The sequence below is a fragment of the Gavia stellata genome, chromosome 13 (genome assembly GCF_030936135.1).
Source record: "Gavia stellata isolate bGavSte3 chromosome 13, bGavSte3.hap2, whole genome shotgun sequence".
Lineage (NCBI taxonomy): Eukaryota > Metazoa > Chordata > Aves > Gaviiformes > Gaviidae > Gavia > Gavia stellata.
In genome coordinates, this window is record NC_082606.1 from 2,591,139 (window position 1) to 2,608,559 (window position 17,421).

The following is a 17,421-nucleotide window of genomic DNA, read 5'->3' on the forward strand; positions in this document are numbered from 1 at the left end:
GGGATCTGGGCATTTTCACTTAACACATATCTGGCTTTTGCCAAGACGCAGGCTGTTGATGGATCTCCCCCGCTCTTTCCAGGACACACTGCAAATTTCTGACTTTTGATCTTTTGTAGAAAGGGCACATCTCTATGGTGTGGTGTGGTGAGGATTCTCAGCGGATTCTCCTTTAGCAAAGCCCTAATCCATGTTGCAGGGTCTCAGTGACCTGCACAGTCCTCTCCAGCTGTTTGTTCCAGTCAAGAAACCTTCTGGAGCAAGTTGTAATTGCAGTCCCTTCTTTCCTCACCATTCAGAATCCCCACTACAATCAATGGGAGTTTGCATAATACCTCCCTTTAAAAAAATACACAAAACAGGAAAACACCGGTTGCAAAATACAGCAGCTTGCTGTAACTCTACTATAATGTCCAGCGCTGCTCCTCCAATATATAGAGTATTTTTCTGCCAGAGACATCCAGACAAATAGTGATGGGCGCCACTAAAAAATGCTTAGATAAATCTTTTCCAGTATGGGCTAGACTTGATCTGCTCTATTTAAGTCAATGGAACACAGCCATTGAGCCCTGGGGGAGCAAATGCCAGCCCTAAATCATTTCTTTGATTAATTGTTCTTGGGAAGGAAGAATTCATTAAGCATTCTGCTCAGCAATTAGAAATAAATATATTTTTAGAATGAACAACCTGCCAGAAACAAGTTGTTTCAGAAATATATTCAGACTGATGCAGCCCATTTTCCATCAATACATAACAAGGAAGCTCCAGCCTGCCAGTTTCCATCCTACCTAGAGGGACACTGCAGAAAGAGGTAGGACAGTCCTGTCGCTGAGGAACTACTTGTGCTGTCTACACAACTCAAATTCAGATTTTGTGAGCGACTCTCTAAAAAAGAATGTAGTTTCTCTATATATTAGTTTTCCAGACATAAAATGGGAATAAATATCCTTGCTATTTCACAGAAATATTACAAAGCTACTTCTACAAACAGCTGGGACAGTGCAGATATGATAGTCATGAAAACCCAATAAATAATTAAAAAAACCCCCTGTATTTCCACTTCAGCATCAGGGCTCAGACATGCTACAAAGTGAATGTGAAATAACAATCTCTTTAAAGATTTTTGGACGTATGACCAATATAATTGCCACAGAATTCAGGTATACCTGAAACATGCAAGTAGTTTTGTTGACACACGAAACAATTACCAAAAAGAATAGTGAGACAGGTATCTATTCCAAGGCACTTTCCTGCCTATTTAAGGTGCAGATTCCACTGACAAATGAGGTGTAAGTGTGTATTTTAAACCTACCTGACCCTGTTTTAAATTTTAAATCCCCTTACTTCAAGGCAGGAACTCATCACAGAGCTTTTTGTATTTTCTTTTCCTCTTTTGGTGAGAACAGGGTCTATTCATGGCTGAAGTACAGAGAAACACATGCAACTGCAAGATGAGCAGTGGCACTTTGCGATGCCACAGTCCCCCTCCCCAATCTAGAAAGATGTACTTCAGGTCCCAAATCTGGAAGAAGAAACCCTAAAAGAACCTAAACATTCTCTGAGTATTGAAAGTTACAGCCTCAAAAGACTATTGCAGACTTTTAAATTGGGTGTCTTAAAACAAAAGACACTCACTCTCAAACTTTGAGAACTCACTCGTAAACATGAAATATACCTGCAGTTTTTTTACTTCTACATACACAGGCCCTGATTTCAAGGCCACTGTAGTAGGCACTGACTTAACCTTTCATTTCAGCGGGAGCAGGGATGTGCTAGCATATTATGTCAATTAGCAGGGAACTTGTGCACTTCACTAATGCTTGACTACATGATTTCTATGGTTTTCTTTTTAGTTAATCTAGTCCTTCTGTTTAAGTAAGCTTAGTAGTAAGACAAAAGCTAGGGTTTTCCTCTGCATTTTTTCAAATTCATCCCACCGGAAATATATGTGATATGACTCAGCCCAACTGGCTGGCACTCAATACATCACAGGAAGGCTGAGAAAGAGAAGTATAAAGACAGTTCAGTGATGTGGGTACCTGGAAGAAAGCTCTGCAAGTCGTTCGAGCCAACATCCTCAGCACTCCCTGGTTTCAGCAGGGAATAGCAGAAGGTCTTTCACTGGAGTCCAGGAAAAGCACAGAGCAGATTAGCTCTGCTCTCAAGTATATCCAAAAACATTTTAGCTCTTTAGATATTCAGATCGTAAATTAGGGATCTCCGTTATGAAAGACATCATTGAATCAGAAATAGCTATTTTGTGGGCGAAGAGCAGAAAATTCAGTACTCTAAAATACTTCCACTGTAGCAACAGAAAGCTAGTCTCACGAAATCCTGCTTTGAAGATCCATTCCACAACCATCAAAATGTGCATGTAATCTGCTATCTCTCACTGTAGTTGCAATATTAGCAGGTCTCAGACGGTGCTAGACACAGTGCCCATACGAGCCCCGGAGGTACGTGTCTACAAGGGAGACAGGCCAGAAGTAGCTCCAAGGAGTAAAACTGATTCCCAGTGTCACCCCCACCAGCTGCAATGGATTCTCACCAAAGAATTTGGCTCCATACATCTACTGATAAAAACTAATTTCAAAGAAACGATGATCTATCCTTCTGCATCCACAAGAACCTCAGTGTGCAGAGAAATAATTCTACCCAGCACTGTAGCAAGGCTAATGCTGAGGTGAAATGCAGCAGTTAACGCAGTACACAGCAGAACACCATACAACTACTGCTTCAGGGCAGGGTATGAATAAAGCTGAAGCACACCATTTAAACTGTACTAAAATTACTTGCAGTGTTATCCGGCTGCCTATAAAGGCCAGCAGTCTGCTCTGTCAACAGCCATGGATTTTGAATGATCAGGGTAGTTTATATTACTACAAAACTACATTATTTGGACTATCCCCCTTCCGCTTTCTGAGCTAACCAGGACCATATGTATTTTTCCTTTGAAAAACAAGTTTTCAGAGAGCTTGTGAAGAATTCTCTCCTCTCGTGACCAGCTGTAGGAAAGCTAGGCTCCACCTTGAACCATTACAAGTGGAGGTACAGCCAACCATACGCCTTCTTCCCTAACTGGACTGCAGATCTTAGTATCCAAGTTTGGGGCAGGCACAAGTTTCCACTTACCTGTCCTTACTTGAAAGAGATGTTCTTTCCCTGAAAAAAAGTCAGCCACAAGGATGTGTACAGAAAGCAAGGCCTAAAGCTTATTTGTGGGCCAAGCTGAGGAAATGTGAATGACTAACGTCAAGGCATCTTGTTCAGCTCTTTCACAGCTTGTCTCTGTACATCTTATCTAAGAAGACTGGAAAGAAATGCTGATGGCCTGCCATTACTGAGAAAATGTGTGTGTGATGATTACACTAGAGGAAGTGTTTAAGAACAGCTCAGCCTTGTGAAAATAATACCCTATAACAGCTGCCGAGTCCCAGAGGGGTTGCATCTCCCAACTCCCCAAGTCATGCATGACTTCTATACATCAGTGCCTCCGACAGCTATGCTCATGGATAGGCATTGTCTTTCATCTCTACGGACAAGCCAACACCTCTGTCATTTCCTATTCAGCACGGGGTGCTCTGCCCTGCAAAGAGGGTTGTGCTGATCGGGGGACTGAGCTTCTGAGAAATCTCACTGCTTTTTTTTTCCTGCTTTTAAATTTCGGCTATGGGAAACAGAGGACTGGAAAGACATCCGAGGTGTTCTAGGGTGGGAGGAAGAGCAAAAAAGAGGTAGTGGTGGTCTGGACGTGGGAATCACCATCCTGTGGTACCAGGGAGAGTGATCTTTGTACAGATGTTTAACACGCTCAGCTGTTTTATGCTTCTCACATGCACATCACTCACGAGGTGTTGTATTACTAGATGTACCCCCGATGTTATGTATTAATTTCCAAAGCAGACTCATCCACGCACACACACACACACAACACGTCCACCCACATGCAGTAATGGCTAGACAGACACAAAGCCATCCAGCAGCCAATTGTTTGGGGTGGGAACAGCTTGCATTAGCTCATGATGAAGCTTAGCCTTAATTCTACTGAGCTAGAGAGGCTGGGAGCTGTGCATTGCTCTCCTGACTGACTGCGGATCTCAGAGCAGGGCAGGTGATGTCAAGGCAAATCTTTTTTTGTCTGCAGTGCAGATTTTGCTGTGTGAATTTACTTGCAGATGAGGCTTCCAGATCCCCTATTCAAAAGCAGGAGCCCTAGGCCATACCCACATCTGCCACTGTTAGCCTAAATTCCTGTTTGTGCTGCAAAAGGAGCACGCAACCAGCAGAGCTGCCCTTGTTTGGAAGGCTTCGGCCCAACTTCCGAACTATATATGTAGACAATGAGAAGCCAGAGGAATTTGCCCAATTTGGGTGATGGATCAGGAGCAGATGAGAGAGGAGAGCCTGTGCTGCAAAGAAACAGCAGAGCAGCCCACTCATAATGGGAATACACCAAGAGAAGCTCCGAACAATGTAACTTTACATGAGGTTTTGCAAAACTGAGGATGAGAAACTTTCCAAATGCAGTCAGGGTTGAGCCAACAGTCACTGCCAAATCTGGAGTTTGATTTAAGTATGTCTTCGACCCAGGCATTTGTTCCAATTCCCAACTGTGGAACAAGCCTAGTTGCTCTCTAACCATAGCGTGCACAGTGTTATCACCTTAACGGTGGCTGGCACGACCTGAAGCACACTTGTGTTGGCACTAAAAGCCAAGGGTCACAACAGATTATCTGAAAGATTCAACAGTCGGCGAGCTTAGAGGATGTTTTCTAAAGCTGCCACACCACAGAAAAGGACAGCCATCTTGCCAGTGCCTGTGCCAGACCTTTTATTCGGCAGTGTTTACTGAAGTCAAGAATTCACATACTCCCAAAGAAAAGTGTAGTACCCCTTGCAATACACATGACCGGAGAGGAAAAGATGGAACATGTTCTTTTTAGAGCATCTCCAAACCCCATGCAGGAGCTGCACAATTCTCATTTGTGGACACAAAAGGTAAAATTCCTCTTGCCTCCCTCCCCGTGCAGGCTTTTTTTCTGTCTTTTTCCAGCCTAGTTCTAAATGTGCCACATGGTATAGCACCACACATGGAACTGTACAGGCATTGGTATTCAGTTTCCTTATTAAGACAAAGGAACCGATTATTCAGAAATCACCTAACAGTATATGGATCTACTCATTTTTGTGGTCCTAACAAAAGACGGACAAGAGATGTAACCAAATCTACAGCAGTACGCAGGAAAGGATAATCGTGAAGAAATTCTCATGAAACTGCTTTGTAGATATTAACCACACCCTTGCTCACTCTGGCATCTTCTGTTACGTTAAAATATTTTGGGGTTCTACAGCATCTTCCATGGCCCTGGCAGTACCATCACCCCTTTTTCAAAGTTGGAGAAATCAAGGCACGGAGTATTCTGTTCAGGAGGGCTCACAGGGTCAAAACCAGACGCCTGACCTGCCTTATACTTTGTCCTTCTATCCGTTATACATTGCTTATGATTCAAAGTGTGTCTGTAGCTAAACAAGCATGGGAGAATGATACAAACGGGTCTGCATTGGTATCAAGGAGAACAGAACATGATCTGTAGTCTAGACTGGTCCTTTCTCCTGCCCTCCCCACAATTCACAGAAAACCAGGGATGGAAAAATATATTACTTTTGTTATTAATAGAAGTAAAACTTGTGCACGCATTAGTGCTTTAAAGAAAAGGGGGAAAGATCAAGCATCAAGAATTTGTGCTTAATGGAAGTGGGTTTGCTATTGTTAAAAAAGCTGCATAGAGTCAGTCATCATTATCATATCTCTTATCATCTTGACTGTTGGGAGAGCTAGTCCAAACCCTGACACTGCCAGGAAACGTCACCTGTGCACTGCTTCACTACGCCTAATGCAACTTCTGCTTCTCTGCAGAGAGCCAAGATGTCACTGCGCTCGCTCAGCCCACACCCCTGTGCTCTGCACCATCCCTCCAACCTAGTCACAAAGGTGGACAGAGGGGAGAGAACATGCAGAGCATGGCTGGATAATTAGGGGCCTCCCCTTCCTCCCGTCCCCCGAAGACACGCACGTACGCACGCGCACACACGACCCCTTTGCAGATGAGACATTGCACTGGGTAACAATGATGTTAGTGCTGTGATGAGTTAGCACCTTGCCCTGAAATCACGTGTGAAGCCACGGCTGGGAGGAAGGGACTTAATAATGTGGAGTCCCCTAGTCTTTGGAATGCATCTGTTATCTCCCTCACAAGCTTCGGAGCACTGATAACTTTACAAGACGTTTCTTTCCCACACCCAGGCAAATCCAAATGCACTTCACTAGGTTTTCCATCCCCCAAACATGCAGGGGGTGGAACTGAGCATCAGACTGTAGCAGTGCTTAGCAGCTCTGACCAGGAAAACTGAATCCCATCAGAGTTCCTCTGCATACAGTCTCACTGGAGCTGTGTACAGGGATGAGGAGTTACTCAGTGTACAACTACTGATTTCCTGGCAGTCACAAGAACCCTGCGCACAGCTGTGAAAAGGAAAAAAAAAGGAGCTATAGCTCCCACACTAGAGTCAACTGGCACCTGCAGCACCTCTCCTGCCTCTAAGCTCTTTAACAATAGATGCATAAACACAGACAACCTCTCCATCCAAAGAGGCAGAGATTTAAATCCTTAATTAGCACATTTGGACGAGTCACCACAAATGAGATTAGCTTTTGCGCTTCGCTGGGGAAGCAGTTGTGCCCCTATAATGTCCAAGTGGGCCCTCAAGCTGACCTTGGAACTCCCCTTTGGATGCTCATCTGCTTTGCTCTCATCAGCGCTGTCTTCCCCTGCGGCATGCAGCATCTCTTCAGGAGTTAAAAGCCTGGTTTTACCACAGTCTGGTGCTAATACTAGGCACGGGGTGACCATATTTGATGTCAGCCACTGTGAATATACTGCATGGAATGAATAATTTCAATTTGTGAAGGGACTTCCCAGGTAGCAAACCATTCAACACGGAAAAGGGGCAGAAAAAGGTCTCTATAATAGCACCTTGTTAGCCCAGCACACATCTGCTCTCTCTTCTGTGTTTCTGGAGTCCTAACTGCTTTGTCTGCTGACAAAACCCTGGTTTTAGCACTGTCGGCACTGCAGAGCTGTAGAGCTGCACAGAGCCAAGCTGCGTTCTCATCTGCCTTCTGCCTCACCAAAAAACCTGCCCATTTAAGCAAGAATACCTGAGCACTTCTCACTGCTTGTCATGTATCAAGCAGCTTTGATTTGAAGACCCCAGGATGAACTTGCAGTGCCGCTTGGTCAAGAAACCTTGTCCTGACTTGTAGGTTGAAAAGCGATGGTTTTACAACAGTCTCACTAAGAAATGCTCAGGCAATGTGGGCATGAGCACTGTATTGCTGCTCGAAGAAGAGGTTATCTAAATGTTTTGGAACAGAACTTAAATCAACCCTGTTCACCATAACAACTCTGCCTCTTCTGCAACACAGAGCAAGTAAATCTCATGGAGTTATAGATCACTGGACACCAAAAAGGTAATGATGTCACTGGCCGGGTGCTGCCTGATTTGAAAGATGGTTGTGGATACTACACCTGCAATCAGCAGCCACAGGAACGCATGTGGGACACCGAGAACCAAGAAAGGAGGAGAAGAGGACATAGGTCTCTCCACAAGGAAATGAACGCACGCTCTGTTGCAAAACAGGGAAGGGATATAAAAGCATTTGTCAGAGTTGGTGATTTTCTTATTTCTTCCTCTTGGCCTTGAGTTCTGGAAGTAGTCTCACCCCTCCGCACACAGGAGCAGCCTGGACCCTGTTCAGCCATAGACCTCATGGCATAAACATTTAGGGGTGAAACCTTATGCTCTCACTAGCCACTTCCCTACGGACTGGCCTTTCCCTTACAGTCATCAGTGGAAATGGGTTTTTTTTTAAGTTCTCAAAGACAGAAAATGAGTTGGCACCTCTCTTTTTGAGTGACATTCATCTGTAGGTAAATTGATTTAATAGCTTGTTAGAGTGCCAATTAGAACCAACAATAACTCAATTGACCTATAACTGCCTTGGCACCAACATGGCTTTCAAAAATAAGAGAAAGGAAGAAATCTATGCTCGGGCAGAGATGAGAGCTTAGATAGTTGGTTTCAGGAGCAAACTGAGGGATTCATGGGCTTGCTAATGAGATGCTCATAACACATCAGAAACAAAGACAAATTTCAATGGTTTCAAGCTAAAATGACACTATGTTATCTCCAGACAAAGATCACTCTTTTATCTGTATAATAAATGGATTTCAGTGCAGCAGCAGTGACTCTACAGCAGAAAAAAACTGAGTGCAACAGAAAGCACTAGCACAGTTACCTAACCAGAATAACACTGTATTGAAAACTTAAGTTTACTTGCTCATAATAGTACTGAAAAGTCCTACACTGATCTGTGTGTGCCTACCAATAAACACCTTTAGAAAACACATTTTTCCCTCAAATAAAATCTGTTTCACACTAATGCAGTGGAGATTGTGCTTCTATACAAATTCATCATTTTCTATGCTTAGCTCCAAGGATTGAGATATTTCAAGTTTAAAAAATAAAAAATGGGTAGAGTTTGTCTAAACATTGCTGGGCTGGTAGTGTCCAAGGATGGAAAGAGGGATAATACAGAGGGGTTTTAAATTACTAGGCAAAATGATCCATTCTTAAATCAGGAAGGTAAGCAGGGACTGAGAAAACCAAGATTGTTGGAAGAGTCAGAGGGATGATAGCAACTAAGAATATATAGAAGGAAAGGAAACTAATTTGGGGAGACTCACCCAGAAAAAAACCTTAAGGATAAGGATGGAGACTGGCAAGGGAGGGAACTGGACTGAGTAAGGTGCCAAGTGCAACATACTGCAACTGGCGGGTGGGGGAAGAGAAGAGGCATTACTAAAAACCAAGGTGAGGTGGAAAACAGCCATCAGCTGATAAGCTGGGTATTGGGACCTAGGATTGGCTGGACAGGAAACCTGCCACGAGAAGCCTAGAAAACAGTGATGGGACCGGTGAGAGAGGGAGGGGCAAAACAAGAGGTTGGAGAGAGTGGGGCAGAAGGTGTCATGCTTAGATACTGCGGAGAAAACAAGCAGTGAGTTTGTAATAAGCAGAGTACATTTCCCTTCGAAGCCTGGAGAGTAAGCCAAGAATATGGTGCATCATCGTTCCTTTGCTGTAACTAACTACCTGCTACAGCCATTGCTTAATTCAGAGCAGAGGGCAGTGCAGCATGTCCTCGAAAAGATCCACACCTGCTAATGAACCCAGAGATATTATTATGATGAGGATGGGGATGGATTTGTTTTTTAAAACCTTAACAACTGTACAAATCCACTGTCTTAAAAATTAGACTGCAAAGTCAAAAGCTCAGGTTATGGAAAGCAGAACGGAGGTTAGCTGTATGTATGTATTACGTTACAGTCATTACAGGATTCAGAACAGTTCTTCCCATAGAATTCATGCTTCATTCAAGATGAGAGGAAGGGCTTGAAGCAGATGTGTGCAGGAAAGAGATTTTCTATAGGAGCTCATTTCTTGCACAATCTGGAAGGTTTGCAATAAAAGAGATAAGGAACCGCAGAATGAGATGTGATGGTTAGGGCAGATGAGCAGTGCCCTGGAGATTCCGTCTCTGCCAAAAAGTTCCTGCAGAGGTGTTAGGCAAATCGCTCAATCCAAAACTGTAATTAGAATAATGTTCTTAGGTGATGATTAAAGAGAACACTATGTGTCATTGTTTACAGCTATGATTTTTTTTATTTTTTTTTTTTGCTGTAACAACAGATAAACTAACAAACATCAGAGGCTTGGGAAGAGGGCGGGTGGGATCGGCATGCCTGTTTCTAAGTCAGCTGCTCACCGAGCAAGTCTAAGAAATGGTCCAAATCAGAATATCCCAATCCTCTTAAAGCACCCATTACTCTTAAAACAGGTAGTCATTACCTCCGTGCCCTGGTCTCCTGGGTCACAGCAATGTCTGATTCCTTACTAAGCACCCACAGAGGCAGAGCTCTGAACATAAGGTGTGCTGTGTAATGCTATGTACTCTGCAAAACAGGTCCTCAAACTGACTACACCAAGTTAATGAATGTTTTCGACTTTAATCTCTATGAGTCTCTGCCACCTCGCTGTGAACTGGGGATGATAGTACCAGGTTCCTAGCCAAGGTGTCAGGAAGCAAAATGAAAATTTATTGCTATTTAAGTTGAATAATTTATAAGTGCCAAAGAAAAAAAAAGGCCATGAGGAAATTAACCTGTTTTTTCAGAATAGGATCTGAAGAAGATGAAATAAATATGGTATGCTATCTTACAAGGAGAGACAGAGAAAATGTCAAATAGTTTTTCACAAAGGAGTCATCCCTGTGTGCACCGAATGAGGCATGGACTTCTGTGGAAGAGATCATGTATTCATCTATGGGCAGAGTTTTGTACGAAGGGCCTGAATTAAGTTTGTGCAGGAAATCTTAACCATGGCACTTCCTTAAATCTCAACGCTGGCTTTAGTATTTATTTGTACTCTTTCATCTCATTTTCTGCACATGAACATACGTGAAAATACCATAATATTACATGATTATAGTCTTAAAATGCATTATGGTGATACACTGAGGTGTTTCATTTACTGAGGCCTTCCTGTTCTCAAATGCTGCCTTTTGTAGCATCTAAATATGTCTCATACAAAAACTGATATGCCCACATTGACTGCCTATAGTGGGATTTTTTATCCTCTACCTCATGACATGTGAACTAGGGCATGAAGCATGCGATGACTTGCCTATGGACATGGGAAGTACGGCTGCACTAGTTTGGTCCCCTCAGTTCATGGTCACAAAACCATGTTTCTTCTCCTGCAGCCTGATTCACAGTCCACTGAAGACAACAGAAGTCGAATCCATGCTGTTCAGCGGGATTTGGATCGTCCCTCATATTATTCCTCTTTGGATCCCCTCGTTCTGCTTCAGCAGAACTGCCCTGTGAATTGGCAGGGAAGTTGTCTGCAGTAATGACAGCAAGATCTGACTTCAAGAAAGCATCCGCAGCTAGCAGTGTCCCCACACTATTTTGAGGCAACTGCCATCAGCACGAACAAGAAAAGATGACAGCCGAGTCTACGAGCTGCCTACCAATAAACCTGTGCCTGACTTGCACTTTGGGTTTGTTTCTAATGACAGGCACAGGTTCTGCTACTAATGCAACCGTTTCCCTGACCTTTCCCTCTAAGCAGAGATTTCACTGAACCAGAATTTCAATTTGCTGTACATAAGGCTCCAACAATGAGTAGCTTTCATTTTACTTTGCTATGAGCAGTGGGCAAGTCACAAGATCAGCGTTTGCCATTGTGGGCAGCTTCTGAATGTGGATAGGCATGAAGCGAGGCCAGCACAAGAAGCAGCATTCTGGGCGGCAGGTAAAGAAAAGGGCGTTATTGTCTGAGCACAGGGAGAGCAACACCCGCCTAAGTGAACTGCCAAAGTCAGTGAGCAGTGCTGTATGCTTCACAAATTGTTTACCCTTCTAACAAAATAGTGGAAAGCTTACAAATGAAAACAATCTCCACAGACAGAGCAGCACTCTGTGAAGCACTCTGGAAATCAGTTCTGCTCAGAAGAGTGGAAAAGGTAAACACGCAACCTTCCTATTTTTGCTCAATCCCACCAGTGGTATTGGGTTCAGTAGTCAGTACTATCATTAGTAAATCCCACTGACTCCCCACGAGAAGGCAGTCTGAATGACACTGCTTAGAGGTTTGGACCAGCATGAAGAGGAGCAAATGATTTTATTCTTCAGGAATTCCCCTACCTTCTACATCACACCTGAGCATCTGTCTCTTTTGGTGCCACAGAAATCTCCCCAGGTTCCCAAGCAGATAGGGGGCTCTGGCAGAGGAAGCAAATGCAAAAAGGGATGTGTTTGCAGACAATTATTACAAGTAACGGACAACAGTGGAGAGAAAAATTCTAAAATCTGCAGTTGTGCCTGTTACCGAGTGGAATATTTTCCATTGTTTTCAAGGAGGCAGCAGCTTCTCTTTCTGTGAAGAAGTTAATAGATTACTGGGCAGTGAATAACGTGCAGTTCTATTTACATCCACTGTTTGGACTATTTTGGTCCTTCAGATAGTGTATCTGTTCTCAGGCCTTTCTAAAAGCAGTATGCTACACTTTTTTGCAAGCAATTCTGGATAGCAGCTACAACCAATCTGCTTCAGTCAGCTACAAACTAGATAGATCATTGTCTGGAATTTTTTTATTAAACCAATTGTACTGGATCAATGCTTCCTCTAAGCAATAAATTACAATTCTATCTACCCAGTGAAAAAGCTTTCAAAGTTGCAGATAAATCTTGATCTAGGAAATACAGTTTGGCTCTGCACCGACGTGCGATCAACCACAGATGCAAATAAACTCAAGCCGCTAGCACATATATCTGCACCTCAAAATAGGAGCTAGTATTCTTATTTTCATTAGAAATTGCTAAGATGATACCTTTCGAGTGCTTCTAGAACTAGTCCACTGCATTAGTCATGAGTACTCAGGGGCACTGAGTTTGGTTTTTATAAAGGTCATTTGGTGTCTTTTCCCCTCACAATGGACTAAAAGCAGAAATCAACAGAGTCTTAATCTATATTAATTTGCTTTACTCTTGGAGGGTCATAGATTTGCCACTGGAATTAGATGCTAAAATGATAATTTAATGAGACTATGATGAAAGCCTCTGTTCTATTCTAAAACAGGAAGTACTCTCACATAGCGCGAAGGAGAAGCAACTCCACGAAGTCAGAGGAATTACACCAATGTCATTTCGCAGCAGAATCAAGCGCCAGTGAATAGGGCTGGAGTGTTCCCTTCAAAACTTCACATCTCGAGCTGTACCGAGACAGGAGTCATGAGGTCTGGAGCTCTACCAAAATGCCTGGAGATGCACCTCACTCTCAGAGGTGAAACTGGTTTCTCCAAAAAGACAGAAAACAAGATCTGGGTCTAAATATTCATTAACTTGAAACTTGTACACCAAATGCTGCTGCACAGCTTTGGTGACACCAAAGCGCAGGATAATGGAGACTCATGCCTCTTACAAGATCCTAACGCTCCAGAATCTGCAGCCGTCTATAACAAGGAGCAATCACGCATTGCACTGCGTAATTTGCAAAGCAGAAAATAGAGTCCTTTGGGTGAAGGATATAGCTCTTGCAAATATTTTGATAATATCTGCTCTTTGGTGCAATCTGCTGCATTTCAGAGGTCAAAAAATGTTATTCATATTCATGTGAGTTGTTTCCAAGACAGATGCTTCAGTAGCGTTCAGAGAAGGAGGGAATACAAAACCCGAACAGAATCCGGGAAAGCTCCCACTCTTCTCCTTCAAGGCAGCCATTGTTCATAGGTCATTTTTCATGGAAGCCCACGCATTTCTCTAAGCGGCATTCATATTCAAACAGATATGCTGCAAGTGACCTAGAAACAGGGGTGAACAAAGTTCCCCAGAAAATATACGTACTGACCACACAGTAGCACATCTGACTCCCCCTGGTCTCTTCAGATGTCTCTCTGTACAATCAGTACCACTGCCCCATCTGATGTTGATATATAATAGTAGGGAGAAAACACATATTTGTGTGCTAGGCTTCTAGCACCAATTTAGAAGAAACACAAAGCGGCAAGGTATCAGCCTACCTGGAATCTGACCCCAAGCAGAGAGTGTCTTGCACCAGGTTACAGATATCCAACTCACTGTGCTTTCTCTGCACAAATGCAAAGCTACGTCAGGAGATGATTATATCATTAATACTAACGAGTCATACATGCATTCATGTATATCTGCATGCATATGAACTTCTAAGTGTTAGCAGACTCAGTATGATCATCTGGCTTGGGAGAGTCTAAGCTTGCCTGCATATTGCATTCCTTTGTGTAAGGTTAGAAGTGGCCCTATAGCCAAGTACCTCAAAAATAAAAACTTACCTCATAATTTACTGTGGCATTTTAAGGAATAAGCACTGGTTCACTAGGAATCTTAAAAAACTGAACTCTTAGGACCATCTCACCTTGGGCAAGGTGGTTACTTCAGCTACTGCTACAATCCTTTTACTGAAGTTTGACAGTCTGGTTCTACACCGAAAACGTAGTCATAAAGATGGAAGGCAATAAATCCATTATACAGATACATACAAGGTATGCAAACTGAACACTACTTTTGCATAAATCCAAATACAATCCAGAGACTAAATCCAAAATTCCTTGAGGGTGCAACACACAGAGAACACCTTGCTAGAATAACCTAAGAAAGCACAGCAGTTAGTTTTTAACTCCAGACTTGTGGCAAAAAATACAAAGATCTATAGCCAAGAGTATGAAATTGGTTTTGTTCTTTTTAAAGCTAATCACTTTCACATTTCACTGTGTTTGTGAGGTATTAATTGATTAGTCACAACTGGGAGGCAATTTTACACTCTTTCAAATCTGGGTTTGAATAAGATTGTACTTGCAAGGACTATGTATCATGATGTAGCTACTGGAAACCCTCATATGCTCGGTCAGCTGTGCGCTTGGGACACTTGAATGCCCTGAATTTATAAGACAGTGCAGTCTTCCAATTCCCGTAGCCTTCTAATAACAATTGTTAATCCAAGCAAATATCAAGGAATCTGTTCAGTGCCAGTGCTCAGTCTTCTAAGCGTGTGGACTGCTTGCTAAATCCCTAAGAGGCAGTGTCAAGAGGTTTCTGTCTTTGGGCACCCAAACCCACCCTGGAACTCCTTCCTGCAATTATCGTGCTAACTGTATTTTAGGGAATAATGCAAGGTTTCTTGAAGAGTCCAAGAATTCAATAAAATAATGTAGTTTGATAGATGTGTGTTTGAATAATGTTCTCTTACTGCGTGCTTTTAAATGTGAGATGTAAGCCAGTTGTAATTAAAGTTGAAGCAATAAACCTTAGCCATTGATTGCACTAAGTAATTAATTATTGATTGCAGTACTTTACATACATATTGCAGAGGGCAATTCACCTGTGCAGTAGACAATACTTTACTCAGAAATACCTAAACACAACCCCTCTGCTATACAGAACTATAAAAAAATTGGCCCTAGGGTTTACAAGTTAATTTCCTTATTAACCTTCACGGAAATGTCCCTGTCTGAGTGAAAGCAAGCCATTACTTTCATAAAGACAATGTTAACTATTCCCTCTCCAAATTAATTTTGCAAATAAAAGATTTACAGATGCAAAAGAGAGAATCTCTGTAAGACTCTGAAGGTGTTAAGTTCCTTCTTAATGAACGCTGCTATCCCCTGCACATACCAATTCCTGACAAGCCATGCTGCAGTAAGAAGCCCTACAGAACAGCAACAGTAGCAACATCCTTCTCTAACTCTTGGGGAAGGAGAAGGGAGAGGACTTTGAGGTACGAAAATGGGAACTGAAACATTAATCAGGCAGACCATACATTCTGAACCGGAGATGCACGACTAGTTAAGCAGCAGACACCACGCTTTTAGTCAGAGTTGTGCATCAGGTGGGAACATTTTTCCCCATTTACACTGAACTTATGGAGAGGCTTTCCCTTATAAAAAGCCAAAGGGAAAGACATTTGTTGGTTTAAAAACACAACTTAAAATTAATAATAGTGCAGGGACACCAAAATGGAGCTTAAATATAAATTAAACCTGCAGCTTGCTTGACTGGAGCAGATCTTGGATGTGTCCTCCAGCCCCTCTGACTAGGAAATCAGCAAGGAAAGTTATGTCTGGGTGGGTGCTCTGTGTGGAAGGGTCTGAGCAAGGCAGGGGAAGGGGCAGGCCAGCTAGTTTTGAGTGGGCCAGGAGGGGGGATTGTACCTGAAGTCGCTGTAGGGATGGATGATCCAGAACCCGGCAGACTTAACCCTTTCCTGCTCCCTCTCCACGGCCTTCTGGCTGCCAAACATCCTCAAGGAGAATTTGTTGACCCCTGGCTGGAGCATGGCCCCGAACTGCCTCTGCATGAAACCGGCTTGGCCCAGCCTCTGCTCCTCATCTGGGGTGATCTGGTCGCACCCTCCACCTCCTTCCACTTTGATGGAGGTAGAGGAGCAAGCCCGGGGGGGCTGCTGCTGGGGCTCCGGGGGGGACGCTGGCAGTGGAGGCGCTGGCAGTCCCTGCTCTAGCTCCCCACTGCCGAGGGGGCTCTTGTCCTCACTGGGGGAGGCTGGCTCCCCTTCCCCGCCGATCAGCCTCTTCTCCTCGGCCGTGTCGTGGAGGTGCCTGCTGGTCAGCGAGGACAGGCTCCCTTTGAAGCGGCGGCAGTCCCCGTTGGTGCTGGTCTTGGCGCCCTTGCTGCCCGCCTCTGTCTCCAGGAGGCCGGGGTCCCCCCCTCTGCTGGGGTCTCCCCCGAGAGCCCGGGTGCTCCCAGCAGAGGGCGAGGGCAGTGGCTTCAGCCTGATGCTTTTCCTCCGGGTGTCCTTGTCGCTGTCTTCCTCCTCGTCCATGATCGACGCCTTGGGTCCTATCTGCTGGGGCAGGCTGTAGAGCCTCTTGCGCATGGAGGGGGGCAGCTTGTCCATGGCTGCTGCTGCTGCTGCTGCTGCTGCTGCTGCTGAGTTAGAGGGAGAGACCCCCCCAGTCTGCCCAAGGAGGGGAACTGTCACTGCCCCCAGGCCCCTGCCCCCAGCTCAGTGGGCAGAAGGGACCAGAGACTGGCGTGTCATCTCCTTACCAGACTGTGGCATCCACAGGCTCTGCATCAAAACACAGGCTCTGCATCCAGATGGGAAGGAAAAAACAAGCGGGAAGACAAAAAAGCCCCCCCCCACTCCTCCGTTGTCCCGATTTGGCTACTTGCTGCTTGTCTCCCCTTGGTAAGTGTCACTGCAATCCCTGCCTGAGCAGATCCAGAGCACTGGGCAAGAAGTCTAGAGGAGAGCCACACACTTCTGGCTGGAAGGCGAGGGAGGGCGGCAGCAGCAGCAGCAGCCGCCTTGCCATGTTGGCTTCGAGATGCAAATGTGCTGTGTCTCCCGGCGGGCAGACATCATCCGGAAAGCGAAGCTCAAGCCCGGGTGCCTCAAACTCCTCAACCTGCCGGCCAATAACACAATGAACTGCAACCTGCAGCAGCCACTGCTTGCTTACATCACTGTCATCACTTATTCCTCATGCAGCCCCTGCTCCTGGGAATATTCATGAAGCGATCCCATTCTATTGGGTTGCCATAGGAGCGACTACTGCACGCAGGCTCTGCCTACCTGAGCCAGCACCCGGGCTTCTTAAAAGGGCAACGCCTGGCTGCCAAGGGTGTGCGTGTGGCTGAACGGGCGCCGCAACGCCGCTGCTGCCGCCGGGCTGCAAGGACCGCCTCGCCCGGGCGCTGCAGAGCTCCTGCCGCCGAGCAGAAGGCACCCGCGGCTCGGCTT

The 17,421-nt window shown here is 44.6% G+C and overlaps 1 protein-coding gene across 2 annotated transcripts in view; it reads right to left on the reverse strand.

The window, feature by feature from the left end:
* HCN4 (hyperpolarization activated cyclic nucleotide gated potassium channel 4) overlaps positions 1-16,572 on the reverse strand; it is a 104,384-nt gene extending 87,812 nt beyond the window's left edge. For both annotated transcript variants that reach the window (XM_059823585.1, XM_009813494.2), the window contains exon 1: positions 15,869-16,572. In XM_059823585.1, coding sequence (XP_059679568.1) covers positions 15,869-16,572 — 704 coding nt within the window. The remainder of the gene's footprint in view (positions 1-15,868) is intronic.
* Positions 16,573-17,421: the final 849 nt, after the last annotated feature.